The 15,380-nt window shown below is 54.9% G+C and overlaps 2 protein-coding genes across 4 annotated transcripts in view; both read left to right on the plus strand.

Moving 5' to 3' along the window:
- The window catches only part of RASA3 (RAS p21 protein activator 3), a 107,504-nt gene that overhangs the window by 53,090 nt on the left and 39,034 nt on the right, over positions 1-15,380 (plus strand). For all 3 annotated transcript variants that reach the window (XM_026488713.4, XM_057306911.1, XM_044380191.3), the window contains 2 exons: positions 2,221-2,324; positions 9,267-9,361. In XM_026488713.4, the coding sequence (XP_026344498.1) occupies positions 2,221-2,324; positions 9,267-9,361 (199 nt within the window). The remainder of the gene's footprint in view (positions 1-2,220; positions 2,325-9,266; positions 9,362-15,380) is intronic.
- LOC130542692 (uncharacterized) lies at positions 9,381-13,408 on the plus strand. Its single transcript, XM_057306917.1, has 2 exons — positions 9,381-13,009; positions 13,197-13,408. Exon 1 carries the CDS (start codon positions 11,049-11,051, stop codon positions 12,117-12,119), a length of 1,071 nt encoding a protein of 356 aa, XP_057162900.1. The 5' UTR covers positions 9,381-11,048; the 3' UTR covers positions 12,120-13,009; positions 13,197-13,408.

The following is a 15,380-nucleotide window of genomic DNA, read 5'->3' on the forward strand; positions in this document are numbered from 1 at the left end:
GATGGCAGCTTCGTGGCACGGCGCTCTCCCCACCTTCTGACCCTCAGGACAACAGGGTCCCCCCTGCTCTAGTCTTGAGCCAGTGAGTAAAATGCACTCAGCCTCTCTGGTATTTCCGACGGCAGCTCCTGGGTTGAGCGCACTCTGCGTTGCCGTAGGCAGCTCTCTGGCACCTAGAATGCTTTTCCCTTTGTGGCTGCTTTCCTGGCTGTTGTCTGTCTCACATGGCCTGGTTCTTTGAGACCCCAGACCCCTGCCTGTCTCATGTGCTTCTGGATTATTCACTCTGGTGCTCCAATAGCCTTGGCCCTGCTGGAACACCGGCTTCCACCTTGGGTCCTCAAGGGGACACCGTTGCCTCATCTTCCCACTCTGCACACTCCAGGCCGCGGCAGCGCTGTCTGGAGAGAAGGGCTCAGGTGGGTTCTCAGCACTGCTGTCCCACAAACGTGGCTCCTCTGTGGCGGTTCATGTCTTCTCTGTCCCCACCCGCCCGAGCTGGCTCTCAGCTGCTGGCTGGAGGAGACGGGGATCCCAGCCCCTCTGTGCCCCCCCGTCTGCAGATCGGCCTGCACTGGCCACGTACCGTGGACACATTGCTGCTTGAGGGGGCTGATGACTGCTCTGCCTTTTCCATATTTCAAAGGCCCGACCACCTTCCTCAGCCACTGCTGGGCTGGGCTGCACGCAGCCCCGAACGTCGGCTCCCTCTCCCCGCCTGGCCACTCGAGCCTAGGGTGGGACTCAGGCAGCCTGTCGAGCGGGTGGAGGCCTGCCTGTGCCTTCTGCCCCCAGGGGCTGGTGCATCTCCAGCCTGGTGTGCTGGCACGGAGCCCAGCACCTGTCTGCATCTGTTTTTCTCCTGGGGGGGTGTCTCCTTCTGGCCCCAGGAGGGGTCCGTTTGCTCCGTCTTCCCAGGGCTCCCTGGGCCTCCCTGGGCTGACCACGAGCTACAGAGTGAGTGGAAATGTGTCTGTGCTTCAGCAGCTGGGTAATTTTGACGGACACATCACGTGCCTGTGTCGAGGGAGAGTGTACTGTTTGCTGATGGGGCAGGTGGTGGGAAGCAGACACGTGGGGCGACCCCACATCATGCCACGAAAACCACCGTTCGAGGGAGCTGTGGCATCAGTCAGACTGAGAGGCACTGACAAGGAACAGCGCTAATGCTGGCATGAGCGGCCCTTTCTGACGCTGAGTGCGGCGTGCTGTCTGATTTCAGAGACGCTCCGATGTGGTGGGGGGATCGTCCCAGGACTGATAAAGTAAACGGGCTGGAGCTGGGAGCCGCCCCGCCCTCCTCCCCCTGTTCTGGGGACGCATCCATGTCCCACACGGTGAGGTTCCGCCACGGGGCACCGCGCTGTCCGCCTTCTGTGTGGTCGTTCCAGCTTGAGCAGGAGTGCACGTCCCTCCTCTGACCGACAGCATACCCTGTTAGCTTTCCTGACTGCGTTTCCTGCTTTGGGCCTTGACCGCGTAGCTTGTGTGCAAACGGAATCCCATCAGACTCCAAGGCAGCGGTGGGTGTGCATGCCGCACGGTGAGCTGCCGACCATCTTGTAACCAGCTGAAGCCACTTTGGTGCCCAGCCGTTTCCAGCGTGTGTCCACCGTCTGCGGACTCAGCCCGGCCTAGCCGAGCAGTTGGGGGGCTGTTTAATGACCTCGACTGGGGTTTGCAGTTCATGTGGGGTCTCTGTGCACAGGGGCTCATGTGCAGGGTCCGTGTGGAGGGTCAGCCGGGGTGCAGGGGTCCTCTCCCCGGTGTTGGGTGTGGATTTCACCCCGACTTCTGGGGACAGAGGAGCATGGTCTGAAACTGGCACGCTGAGTTTGACGCGCATGAAGGGAGGCCTGCCAGCCGCTGCCCCGCACGTTCCAAGCGTTGTCGAGGTCCTGGGGCGTTGGTGCCAGCCCGGACACACACACTGGACCTCCTTCCCACCACACACTGGACCTCCTTCCCACCGCCCGGAGCTCTCCGCCGGCACCGCGGGCTGCTCATTCAGGGTGATGGGCCTTGGGACCGACAGCGGGGACCACGATTGTACCCCAGTGAGCAAACAACAGTTCCACATCTCACGTGTAAAACGCAATGTGGCGTGTTGCTGATACACATAAGAGCGCGATGCCATATGTGTGCCTGAGGCTGGTGCTCTGTGCGCCACCGCCGCACTGCCCAGCTCACCTAATGGAACCCATTCTGCTTGCTTCCCAGCCCCTTCTATGGAGAAGACTTCTACTGTGAGATCCCTCGGAGCTTTCGGCACCTGTCCTTTTACATTTTCGATAGAGACGTTTTCCGGAGGGACTCCATCATAGGTAGGTACTGAAATGAGTGTTTTCTTCATTCTCTCTGCCTCTTTTGGGCGGGGCCTCCTTCTGTCAGCCGCTAGCGTCTCCTCCGGGCCATCTGCTCTGAGCCAGCAGTGCCTGCCAGCATTCTTGGCCTGCGCTCAGCAGCTCTGGGAGGTGGCAGTGGGTACCTGGCTGGCCTGGTGGTGGCGTCCCCCGTGCCCTGGACGGGCCTCCCGAGTCCCCCGTGCCCTGGATGCTTCCACGGGCTCCTCCGAGGAGCCAGTGAGCAGAGGACACACCCCTCGAAATCCCCAGATTGTACCTGTCCCTGACTCTGAGAGTCCTTCATGGGGATTGGAATGATATTGGGGTGCTCTCAGAGGCACTGGGCACTCTCAGGCATTGGGGTGCTCTCAGGTATTGGGGTGCTCTCAGGCACTGGGGTGCTCTCAGAGGCACTAGCATTTCGGTAGAGTGCTCCTGGGGAGGGAGGAGAGGTGTGGAACAGCAGAGCCGCGTGAATCAGGAGTGTCCTGTGTGTGGGCCCCACTGTGCACCCATGCAGACCGCCACCTGCATGGGGTTCCTACAGCGTGCTCCCAGCACCAGAAGGCTTTTAAACATGCCTCCGTTTTCTGACATGGGACCAGTCCTGCAGTGATGAGCTCGTGCTCAGCCTCTCTCCTCTGCTGCTGAGGAGCGTGTGACACCCCAGATACCCAGCTCCCATCCATGCTGGTGGACCCACATCCTCAGGGGCTGAACCTGGAACCCTGTAGTTCTGTGCAGTTCCTGGGGTGATTCTTGCAGTTAGAGGAAAACATGTACTGAGTGCATTTAATAGGTGCAGGGGCTTGTTCTGGATGCTCTACGATAGGACTCCCTTAACCTTCACAGTCCTGAGCTGCAGGTCATGTTCAGCTGAGGGAGCTGGTACAGACAGGCCAGGTGACTGTGTTGGGTTAGCCCAGCTTTCACACCTGCAGCCAGGGTCTCAAGCCTTCACCTTGCTTTAGATCACGCATTGCAGACTTCACTTAGAGGCAGTTGTTGGTTGAATGTGGAGGCTGATGGGGAGGGAGAAGTCCAGGATGACTCCTGGTTATGGGTTTGCACCACCAGGTGAATGATGGGTGTCGGGACATACACAGGGCTGGAAAATGGTGGGTGTGGTCCTGGCAGAGGGTGAGGTGGGGGGAGATGGGGATGACGTGGTGAAGAATGAGTTACTCGGGCCAGGACGAGATACCATCTCCTGCCATGAGCAGAAACCCAGCATCACCATGTAGCACCCTCTCCCCATCATGTACCACCAACCATCCACCCTCCTCCACCATCAGACCACCACCATCCACTGTCCTCCACCATCAGACCACCATCCACCCTCTTTCACCATCAGACTCCAATTCACCCTCCTTCACCATCAGACCACCACCATCCACCCTCCTCCACCATCAGACCACCACCATCCACTGTCCTCCACCATCAGACCACCATCCACCCTCCTTCACCATCAGACTCCTATTCACTCTCCTTCACATCAGACCACTCACCATCCACCTTCCTCCACCATCAGACCACCACCATCCACTCTCCTCCACCATCAGACCACCACCATCCACTCTCCTCCACCATCAGACCACCACCGTCCACTCTCCTCCACCATCAGACCACCACCATCCACCCTTGTCCACTATCAGACCTCCATCCACTCTCCTCCACCATCAGACCACCACCATCCACTCTCCTCCACCATCAGACTACCATCCACTCTCCTCCACCATCAGACCACCACCGTCCACTCTCCTCTACCATCAGACCACCATCCACCCTCCTCCACCATCAGACTACTATTCACCCTCCTTCACCATCAGACCACCACCATCACCACTCACCATCCACCTTCCTCCACCATCAGACCACCATCCCCCCTGCTCCACCATCAGACTACCATCCACCCTCCTCCACTACTAGGCTACTATCTACCTTCCTCCACCATCACCACCTACTCTCCACCATCATCTACCATCCATCATCCATCATATGTTTTCCACGTCCCCCACTCATCATGTAATATTTGCCATTCTCCAGCCCTCATCCTGTCCCTTCATTCACCATTTCTGTTCTACCACCCACCATCTTCCACTACTGTCATCTACCACTTCTAGCCCCAAATATGTCCCACCACCCAAAATCCACTTGGTGTAAACCCATAAAGCTGCACTCGTTCAGGACTCCCCATCCCCATTTATATCTGTCCTAGCCCTGGGCACATTTCTCATTTTGGGGAATGGAACTGTGTGACTGGGGTTTCTTCCACCTGAACAGGGCAGCTCTGCATGGCTCAGGACAACAGGGAGGCAGATACCAGCCTCAGGCCGGGGAGGCCCTTCTTCTGCAAAGCCTGTTGGTCAGAAGGGAGCATTCTACCTGTTGCACCAAAAGTTCCTTTTACCTTGTGCCTCCTGTGGTGGAGCCACCTTGAGCATGCTGCCCGCCCTGCATTCCTAGTGCAGCAAAGAAGGGTGGTGCTGCTGTTGACCCCTGGGTAGAGGTTTGGGCTATTTCCAGTTTTTCGTGGTTGTGAATAAAGCTGCCAGCAACACTCTTCTGCATTCTTTATATTGACACATGTTTTCATTTCTCTCAAAGAGACCGGAGAGGCGGATTGCTGGGGTGTCTGTAGGTATTGAAAGATGGCGGAATTTGCCATCGCAGAATATACACTTTGGCATAAGGTTTAATTTGAGCTGAAGGCAGTTGAGAATAAGCAGACACGAGAAAAGATCTCCAGCCTGCCCAAAAAGCAGGACATGAATTTGTGCAGAAGTTAATCACTGAGACAACCCTAGGGCCTATTAGGCTGGAAGTGACGCTGGAGGGGTCTACATAACCCACCTTTGTCTGCCACTGGCCCCTTCCTGCAGTTTGTGCCCTGGAAGCCCAATGGCCTTTCCTTGGTCTGTCTCTTCTCTGAAGCTCTGTTGTTGTTGTTTTAGGTTAAGATCCTACAGAACTTTGAGTTCTTGCTGCTGAGTTTCCCCCGGGTGTATTTGAGATGTGTTAATAAAGTTCCCTTTGTTGTTCTCTTGTTAATCTTTCTTCTGTTTCAGAGCCCGAGAAAACCTACAAGAGTGGGGTGAGGAAGGTTTTCCCTCCCCTACTGTGTGTGTTTACCTCTGTTAGAGACCTCCAAGCCATTCTCCCATATGACTGCGCCATCTTGGGTTTTCCCAGCCGCGCGCGAGTCCCAGGTGCCGCACAGCCTCCCAGCACTCAGAATTGTCGGTTTTTATTTTTAATCCATTTATGCCATCCTGATATGTGTGTAGCAGTATCTCATTGTGGTTTTTATTGCATTTTCCGATGAAAAATGAGGCGTAAATTCTTTTACAGTTTGTATTCTTGGCGTCATAGCTAAGAAATCTTTGCCTGCTCCAGGGTCATGGAGATTTTCTTCTTCTTCTTCTTCTTCCTTTTTTTTTTTTTCCAAGAAAGCTTATGGTTTTAGCTCCTACATTTAGATTTATTTCAGGTGAATTGTACATCTGACACAGAGTTCATTTTTCTCCTTGTAAATGTCCAGTTGTGCTAGCATTGTTTATTGAAAAACTATCCTTTCTCCATTGAATTACCTGGGTGTCTTCTTGAAAATCACCCAGCTTTATGTCTATGGGCCTATTTCTAGCTTCTCTAGGCTGCTCCATTGATCTGTACCCCTTTCCCTGCTCCGATACCCACGGTCTTGGCGCCTGTGGCCTTAGCCAGTCTCAAGTCCGCAGTGTGAGCACGCCACCTCTGTTCTTTTTCAAACTTATTTTGCTATTCTAGGCCCTTTGAATTGTCGCTTACATTTTTTTTTTCAAAGATTTTATTTATTTATGTGACAGAGAGACAGCCAGCGAGAGAGGGAACACAGCAGGGGAGTGGGAGAGGAAGAAGCAGGCTCATAGCGGAGGAGCCCGACGTGGGACTCGATCCCAGAACGCCGGGATCACGCCCTGAGCCGAAGGCAGACACTCAACGACTACGCTACCCAGGCGCCCCTGTCACTTACATTTTTTAATCAGCTTCTCATTTTCCAAAACCACTGAGATTGCCCAGGTGTATAGATTAATTTGGGGGAGAATTAAAATCTTAACAAAATGGGGGGCGCCTGGGTGGCACAGCGGTTAAGCATCTGCCTTCGGCTCAGGGTGTGATCCCGGCGTTATGGGATCGAGCCCCACATCAGGCTCCTCCGCTACGAGCCTGCTTCTTCGTCTCCCACTCCCCTTGCTTGTGTTCCCTCTCTCGCTGGCTGTCTCTATCTCTGTCAAATAAATAAATAAAATCTTTAAAAAAAATAAAAAAAAAATAAAATTTTAACAAAATGGAGTCTTTAGACCCTCCGGTAGGACACGTGCTTGGTCTTCCTAAATCTCTCTCATCAGTGTTTGTGATATGTTTCCAGCATATGCATCGTGTGTGTGTGTGTGTGTGTGTGTTTAAATTTACTCCTATGTATTTTATGTTTTTGATGGAGTAGACAAAGATTTTTTAGGTAGCACACCAGAGGCACAAGCCATCAAAACATCATTCTGTGAATGGTACTGTTGGGCTTTTTTTAAATTTCAGTCCTTATTCTCATTGCTTATATGCACAAATACAACTGATTTTTACGTATGGACTTTGTATTCTGTGGTCCTGGAACTGCCACACCTGTTCTAGCTTTTCTTGTAGATTTTCCTACAGATTCTGTGAATAAGACTTTCTTTCTTTCTTTCCAGTGTGTGTGTTCTTGTGTCCTTCCCTTGCCTCCAGGCCTAGCTAGGACACCATGTTGAACTGCAGTCGTTAAGAGCAAGAGTCTCTCCCACTGGCTTGTCTCAGGAAGCGTCTGTCTGTCCCTCCTTACGTCTGACCTTAGCCGGCTTTCCTGCAGGTTTCACCCCAGTCCTCTGTACCTGGTTCCCCACATCACCTGCCCTCTGTTATGCTACTTGGCACATTCTCTCTTCTGAAGGCATGGGTTTTTTAAAGTGTGAAGGCAGGCAGCCCACCTCTGCCCAGATGAGACAGTGAGGCCCAGAGCAGTTTAGTGGCCTTTTGATGTCACTCACTCAGATAGATTGGGACACATGCGAGTAGATACTATAGTTCGCAGGTCAGCTATTCTCTCTGAACAGCATTTAGAAACACTAATATATATGGTTAAAAAGAACACATTTGTATACTAAGTAATGATGGATAAGTTGTGGGATTCATATAAGCATTAGATATGCAATTCCTCCCTATTTCAGCTAAAGCTTATAAAAACATTGCCATGACTTCATATTTTGAATCTCAAATGTAATCCTCTTATCCAGCTGAGTTAATCACAGTCTGAAGATTTCTTTTTCTTTTTTTCAATGAAATATATTGCCCAATTCAATTCTTAGAATTTTTTTTTTCATGTGGTTTTATTCCCTTGAGACTTTAAAACCACATTCCACTGGGGCAAAAAGGATGGAGTTTGCAGGAGCTGCCAGGAGAGGAAGGACAGTCTTCTCTCATGCTGGGGGTGTGCGGGGGAGGTGAAAGGCAGTGGGGAGGCCGGGTGTTGGGGCCGGGGAGGACAGGTAGGGAAGGAGCAGGAGTCCTGAGGGACCCGTCCTGCCCTGTAACTTGGTGCTGCTGGAGGAAATCCCATATGGCCTGTAATTTGGGCTTCTCTCTGCACTTCTCTGAGTGTCCTCTGCGGACTTTTGCCTGCTCTGTGTCTCTGCACCTGCCTCTCTTGCTCTCTGCCTCCTGCCTTCCTGCCCACCTGCCAACTGCGAGCAGTGGCGTTACTGTGTCCTGCCGTCTGTGGCTGCACACGATCTGGCTCCAGACGGCTCTCGGAGGTGAGAGCTGAGCCAGACAGGTCCAGGAGGGCAGTGGCATGGACGCCGGGGGCGCTGACACGTGTATCCACTTCAGGGGGGACACAAGTACTGGCCTTGCCGCCGAGCCCTGGTGGGGTGATCCCAGGGTCTTTCCCAAGGCTGTTTTGTGGCTGGGAGGGGTGAGGTCCCTTCCCTTTGCGAACATGAAGTGATGTGAATGATGGCACAACTGGCAGGGAGATGGGCGCTGACGGCAGTCGTCCCGACTCCCCAGACCCCAGCCCTCTGCCTGTAGAATGGCTTTTCTGTACGTGTGCTGCCTTCCAGACCCCACCTGTGCCCCATGGGTAGGTCTCACCGCAGGGCAGGGCAGAGGTCGGCCGGCCGAGCTCTCAGGACGGGGTTGAAAGCTGTCAGGGAGGAAATCTTTCTCTCTACCCACTGAGGTTCTCTGGCAGGGCCTGTGACACTGGAAGAGAGGAACAGTTTCTTAGCGCCTGCGGCTTACGTCAGACGGGGGCCCCTCCCTGACGAGGACCATGAAGAGCTGGCTGGACTTGGGTAGGGGGGCAGCCCACACGCAGAGAAGCGACCCGACGAGGGGAGAGGATTAGGCTCCCAGGGGGAGAAGGTTGTGGGGAGGCAGGCACCTGGGGGTGAGTGAAGTCAGGTTTGTTCGTGTAGGACCGTCGTGGGGCACCTGTCTGACTTCTTCGCCGGAACACCTCCCGGGAGAGGGTCCATGACAGCCGTCACTCCTCACGAGTGTCTGTGTGCGGGCAGCTCTGGGAGGGCCTCGTTCCGCACCTGCTGGTTCTCATCTGCCTCCAGCTCAAGGAGGCCTATTTCGGGATGGCCTGTGCTGAGCTCCCAAGGACTCGACAGAAGGCAGCCTTTTCTCCTCCGAAAACCTCGTGTGGAGGAGCAGAACGGGCGGCGGCCCCAGCCAGGTCTCGGGAGAGGCCTTCCGGATGAAACGTTGCCGTTTAGCGCTCCACCCCGTTATCTGTTCTGGATTCTACTGCTGGAAAAAACTGGCCCTGGCCCTAGAGGGATCAGTTGTTCTGGGGGATTTCTTCCCTCTCGTGACTGCTTTTCCTCTGTGTCTGTGCTGTAGGGAAGGTGGCCATTCAGAAGGAGGACTTGCCGAAGTATCACAACAGGGACACTTGGTTCCTGCTGCAGCACGTGGACGCCGACTCAGAGGTGCAGGTGAGGCCTTGGTGGGCCCCGTGTGAGCGGAGGGGACTTTGGTCCTAACGGAGTGGCGGTTAGCAGGTCATCTTGTGGCGAACATAGGCTAGTGGGCTTTGTTTTTTCTTTTGGTTATTGTCACATAGCTTTCAAAGTATAAAATTCGGCACCTGGTGGCTCAGTCGGTGAAGCGTCTGCCTTCGGCTCAGGTCAGTCTCAGGGTCCTGAGATCGAGTCCCACATTGGGCTCCCTGCTCAGCGTGGAGTCTGCTTGTCCCTCTGCCCCTCCCCCTGCTCGTGCTCGCTCTGTCTGTCAAATAAATAAGTAAAAAATCTTGAAAGTATAAAATTCGAAAGGACAATAATTACACATAATTGAAGTAAAGAGAAAATACGGGCAGGCAGAAGTAAAGCTTGGACGGGAGTGATACGTGGAGCCTCACACTGTAGGTCTGGTTGCCAGGGGGGCCTGCGTGCGTTCCAGCTCCTGCACACAGCAAACAGGGTTTGGAGAGAAGTGACCAGTCACTGAGTTTCCCATCGTCTGAAGCTTCCCCGGGGCTCCACAGCCTCACCTGGGCCATGTGTCACCTGGGACTGACCCCCCATCCAGTGGAAAGGGCTTCCCCCTGCAGGAGAGACTGTGGGGCCAAGTTCCCACCCTCCCGTCCCCGTGATGGGGGCACTGCCCATGCCAGGCATCCGGGACGACACCCGTTGGGAGGGCGACCCTTGTGTAGTTCTAGCCAAGCTCCTCACCCCACACTGGCATCTGGAGTCCACAGTGGGGCACCCTGTCAGCACAGTGCCCCAACGTCAAGACACATGAGCGTTTTCATGCGTGGTCCCGTGAGTTGTCAGGGCACGGCCAGGGTGTGTGACCCAGCATAGCATCTGGCAGGCCAGGCTCAGAGCGCCGGCAGTGGTCCCCAGCAAGCCAGTTTCCTCCTCTGTGAATACCGGACAGTGCTTGATGCAGCAGGATCCCCGACATAGGTGGCCAGTGAGGCCTTCCCCCGCCCCGCCCGGCGCCCCTGCCCCCAGACACCTATCTAGCTGCTTGCCCTCCGCTTCCTTATAGACCCGCAGGCTCAGGGGAGCTCTGAGGGGGAAGGCAGAGCTCGTGGGGCTTCTGGGATCCATCCACAGACTTGGAGAAAGAAGCAGTGGGAGGGAAGGGTTGAGGAGCTGAGCCAAAGAGAGATACTGTCCTGTGCCTCACACTTGATTCCGGCCAAGGGGCCCACATGTGCTGCAGAAATCAGCAGACACGGCAACTCCTGCAGGGGCCGTGTGCGCCGTGACAGGAGGCATTCCTGCTATGGCCATACCACCCTGAACGTGCCGGATCTCGTCTGATCTCGGAAGCTAAGCAGGGTCGGGCCTGCTTAGTACTTGGATGGGAGACAGGAGGCATTCCTGCCTTTTGTTCTGGTGATTTCCCCGGTCCCTTCTGCTCTGCAGGGGACAGCCTGCAGGCTGTGATGAGAATGCGCCTGCGAGCAGCCCGCCAGTGTCTTTACCACTCTCTTCACATTGTCACCTCTGATCAAAGTTTGATGTCATTGTCCAGTGTAGCTTGTGTAAACTTAACTCTTTTTTTAAGATTTTATTGATTTATTTGACAGAGACACAGCCAGCGAGAGAGGGAACACAGGCAGGGGGAGTGGGAGAGGAAGAAGCAGGCTCCCAGCAGAGAAGCCTGATGTGGGGCTCGATCCCAGAACGCCCGGATCACGCCCTGAGCCCAAGGCAGACGCTTAACAACTGCACCACCCAGGCGCCCTTAAACTTAACTTTCAATTTTGAAATGGCTTCAGATTCATGGGAAGTCAGAAAAAATAGTACACAGGGAATAATGATGAGCAAATTGTGTACTCTCCTATTTATAGAGACAGAACACAGTGAAGAAGGGCCGTGTTCCTTCACCTTGTTTTTCCTCGTGGCAGTATCCTGCTCACCGGTCATGGCCGGGACACGGACATTCCTGCGATCCACGGACCCCATTCAGATCTCATCAGTTTCACGTATTTGCCCATGTACCAGTGTGTGTACGTGCACACATGCGCCCCTGTGCATATCACACATGCACTTGTGTATCACACGCGTGTACCAGTACACGTGCATCACACATGTGCACCTGTGTATCACGTGTGCACTGGTGCACTGTATCACACGTGCATGTGTCACACGTGTGCACGAGTATGTGCCCCTGTGCATATCACACATGCATTCGTGTATCACACGCGTGCACCAGTACACGTGCATCACACATGTGCACCTGTGTATCACACGTGTGCACTGGTGCACTGTATCACACGTGCATGTGTCACACGTGTGCACGAGTATGTGCCCCTGTGCATATCACACATGCATTTGTGTATCACACGCGTGCACCAGTACACGTACATCACACATGTGCACCTGTGTATCACGTGTGCACTGGTGCACTGTATCACACGTGCATGTGTCACACGTGTGCACGAGTATGTGCCCCTGTGCATATCACACATGCATTTGTGTATCACATGCATGCACCAGTGCACGTGCATTACACAGGTGCACCTGTGTATCACATGCGTGCACTGGTGCACTGTATCACACATGTGCATGTGTCACACGTGTGCACAAGTATGCGCCCCTGTGCATATCACACGTGTGCATTCGTGTATCACACGTGTGCACCAGTACACATGCATCACACAGGTGCACATGTGTGTCACATGTGTGCATGTGTGTATCCTGTGCATTTTGTCACATGTGTAGGCTTGTGTAACCTCCACCACAGTCAAGATCCAGAATCACTCCGTCACCACAGAACTTATGTTAATTGTGGTTAATCGTACACCGTGGACTATTTGGGCAGCGTCCTACTGATGTGTTTTGCGTGCCTGTGGGTGAGGTCCTTGTCCTTCTGAGCCTGATTCTTGCTGTCTTTGAGATGGGCTGCTGCCTCTAGCGGGGTCAGCTTCCTAGGAATCTGAGTCATGGATCCCGAACAGAGCGGGTGTTGCCAGGACTGCGAGGACAGGAGGAAGGACGGTGTGTGCGGATCACTGGCTGAGCTCCCGTGCTTTGGTTCCTTCTCAGAGTGCCCACTGAGGAAGTGGTCACCCTGCACAGACCAGGGCTGGACGGGACAGGGAGGGTATGCTCTGCCGCTGTGACCACAGACCGTGGCTAGGACCCTCTCTGCAGGCCAGGATCTGATGCTTTCCTGAGAAAATTGTATGGGAGCCCTGGTGCTTTTCTTATTTTTCAAGCAGTTTTTGCAGAAAAGTGAGCAGAAAATAGAAGGAACTCCCATGTCCTTGCCCCACCTGGCCCCTGTGGTTAGTATCCCGTGGTGCAGAGCCGACGTGGCTCCCAGAGGCTGTGCGCACCGCTGGGTGGACAGAGGGTGGTGTCGGGGAGCCCCGGTGGCAGAGTCCCACGGGATGGCCTCATGGGATCACCAGTGACGGCCCCTCTCTCGTTCCATTATTAGTGACTTGTGTTCTCTCGTTTCTTAGTGAGCCTGACTAGAGGTTTAATCAATTTTATTGATTTCTGCTCTGATTCTGTTATTTATTTTTTTCTGCTTACTTTGGATTTAATTTGGTCTTCTCCAGATTCCTTACATTACTGAGGTTCGATCTGTGCTCTCGAATGGGTGTGGTCGCTGCTGTAAGTTTCCCCATAAGCACTGCTTTCACGGCATCCCACATGTTGTGATAAGTTTTATTTTCATTTTCATTTATCTCTCAGTTTCTCTTGAGACTTTTTCTTTGGCCTGTTTGTTATTTGGAAGTATGCTGGTTAATCTTCAAATACTTAGGGATTATTAAGCTGTCTTTCTGCTCCTGACTTCCAGTTTCCTTTCCACTCTTCTGAGAGCAGACGTTGTGTGATTTGTGGCCCAGGACGGCCGTGCTGGCGCGTCCTCCCGGCACAGACCCGCTGTTCTCTGCAGCTGGATGGGGCGTTCACAGGCAGCCGCTGGAGCCGGGGGTTGGGGCGCTGCTCATCTCCCAGTTGCTGTTTAGAGTTCTTACCATTCACCTTAAATAAAATTGGGAAAAACTATCAAGTGAGCATTTTTTAATGCACCACCCTAAGACGTTTTTCTTCTCAGAGAAGCAGGGATGCTTGGCTGAGTCTTAGCGCATGGTCAGGGCCTGCCCTGCCCCAGCCTGGGCTCTGGGTGCCGCCCCCAGGGCCCCACCCCCACCTCCTGCCCTCGGCTCAGCACGTGGGGCCTGGGGCCGGAGGTCAAAACAAGCCCAGTGTCGGGTTCCACGAGGGCAGAGTGGAGTTCAGTGGGTGTCAGATTCTGTGCAGAGGCTGAGCTGGAAAACCCGCATTTCCTGCCTGCCCTGCGGTGGAGGGTGTGGCCCCGTCCCCCCGGGTGTCGGTGTCTGTGGCTGGGTTGTTTGTGAGGGAGCTGGCGTGTCACCACAGGGCAGGGGCACGCCCAAACCCTCCGCTGCACGAGGACAGATGGGAACTTCTGAGCCGCACACGTGTTGGTTAACCGCGGGGGTGGGGGCGTCCTTTCAGTGCTGGGCATTGCTTGTGTTGCCTCCTGCCATCCTCTCCCAAGTCTCCGGAATACGGTGGCCACAGGCCTTAGCTGACAGCATCTGCCCCTTGGTTAGGAAGTGCTCGCCCTCGAGAGGAAGCGCGGTAGCCACGGGGTCTGCTGCTGCGGACATGTTCGTCCTCTTCGGGGAAAAACAGGAAACGGACCGCGGGTCGTCCGCCGTGGGGGTCCGTCTCAGCCCAGACACATTCTGTCACTTCTCAGAGCCCATCGAAAATTAAGTAGTGATGTGTCCCCGGAACGGCCATGGCCAGTGTTAAAACTCACCAGAGAGAGTTGGAGCCCAGCGCACTTGGGAACGCAGCTGGAAACACGAGCCTCACAGGAGCCCGTTCTGTGACAAGCCCGTACGCTGTTCTCCGATCTTGAGCTCTCGCCCTGCTTTTGGGTTTGGAGGGCGGGCTGTCGGTTGCCCCGAGCCTCCACATCCTCTCCATGGCAGAAGGACGGCAGTGCCTGCCCCGTGTGATGCTTCAGGAAGCCCAGAGCCTGGCCTGGCTCAGTGAAAGGGAGCTGCGGGAAGCCAGCTCGCCAGGGACGCTGCTGGCAATGTGGGTGTGTGTCTGCCGCACCTGCAGAGCCGGCTGGCGCTGAGGCCCCCTCTCGCGGGCTGGGCGGGTGCAGTGGGTGATGCTGCCTCCTGGAGCCTGCTGTCGGCACAGCTGTCAGATGAGGGGCCCTTCCAGGGCACAAGCTCCCTGGTCTCTGTGGGAAGGGCCTGTTGCTTCCCTTGGGAAGCTGGCTGCTCCCGGCAAGCGTGTCCCTCCGTAAGCACCCCTGCCGCGTGCGGCAGGAACCGCGCAGAGCCCTTTGCGCATAGTGGGTCTGTGCTCTGGATGCTGGGTGTTGCCCAGGGTCATGCAGGTGTGATCCTGGTCTGGTCCTACCATCAAGGACATATTGCTGTGCCCTCCCTGAGGCCACTGGTCCTACAGGTGAGGGAACGGCCAGAAAGGGCAGCGCCTGGCCTTGCCCGCTGCAGGAAAGGGGTGGGCTCCCTGGGGCCTCAGTGCCCGTCTCCCGCATACACATCAGGTCTCCCGTGTCAGAGTTGTGGGCAAGCCAGAGGCCCTGGGAGGCTGGCCTCAAGCAGAGCGCTGTGCAGGTGTCCAGAAGCCACAGGAAAACCAGTACAGTGGCTGCCACATTCGGAGGAGTGAAATCAGGAGGCCCCTGGGGGCGCCTCTGAGTGGTCCTGCCCACACTCCCCTGGCCCGTCCGTCTGTCCGTCCGTCCGGAGCCCTGGATTCTTCCAGGACAAGGCAGCCTTCAGGGGACTCTCCCCAAGCTGCAGAGTCTAGAAGTTTTAGTTGGAAAGGACCTTGGAGACGGTCCAGTTCAGCCTCCTTTTCTAATTAAAAAGAGTGTTAATTTTGAGGCTCCTTGGAGGCTCAGTCGGTGGAGTGTCTGACTCTTGATCTCAGCTCAGGTCTTGATCTCGGGGTCGTGAGTTCA

The sequence above is a fragment of the Ursus arctos genome, unplaced genomic scaffold, assembly GCF_023065955.2.
Source record: "Ursus arctos isolate Adak ecotype North America unplaced genomic scaffold, UrsArc2.0 scaffold_10, whole genome shotgun sequence".
Taxonomy (NCBI): domain Eukaryota; kingdom Metazoa; phylum Chordata; class Mammalia; order Carnivora; family Ursidae; genus Ursus; species Ursus arctos.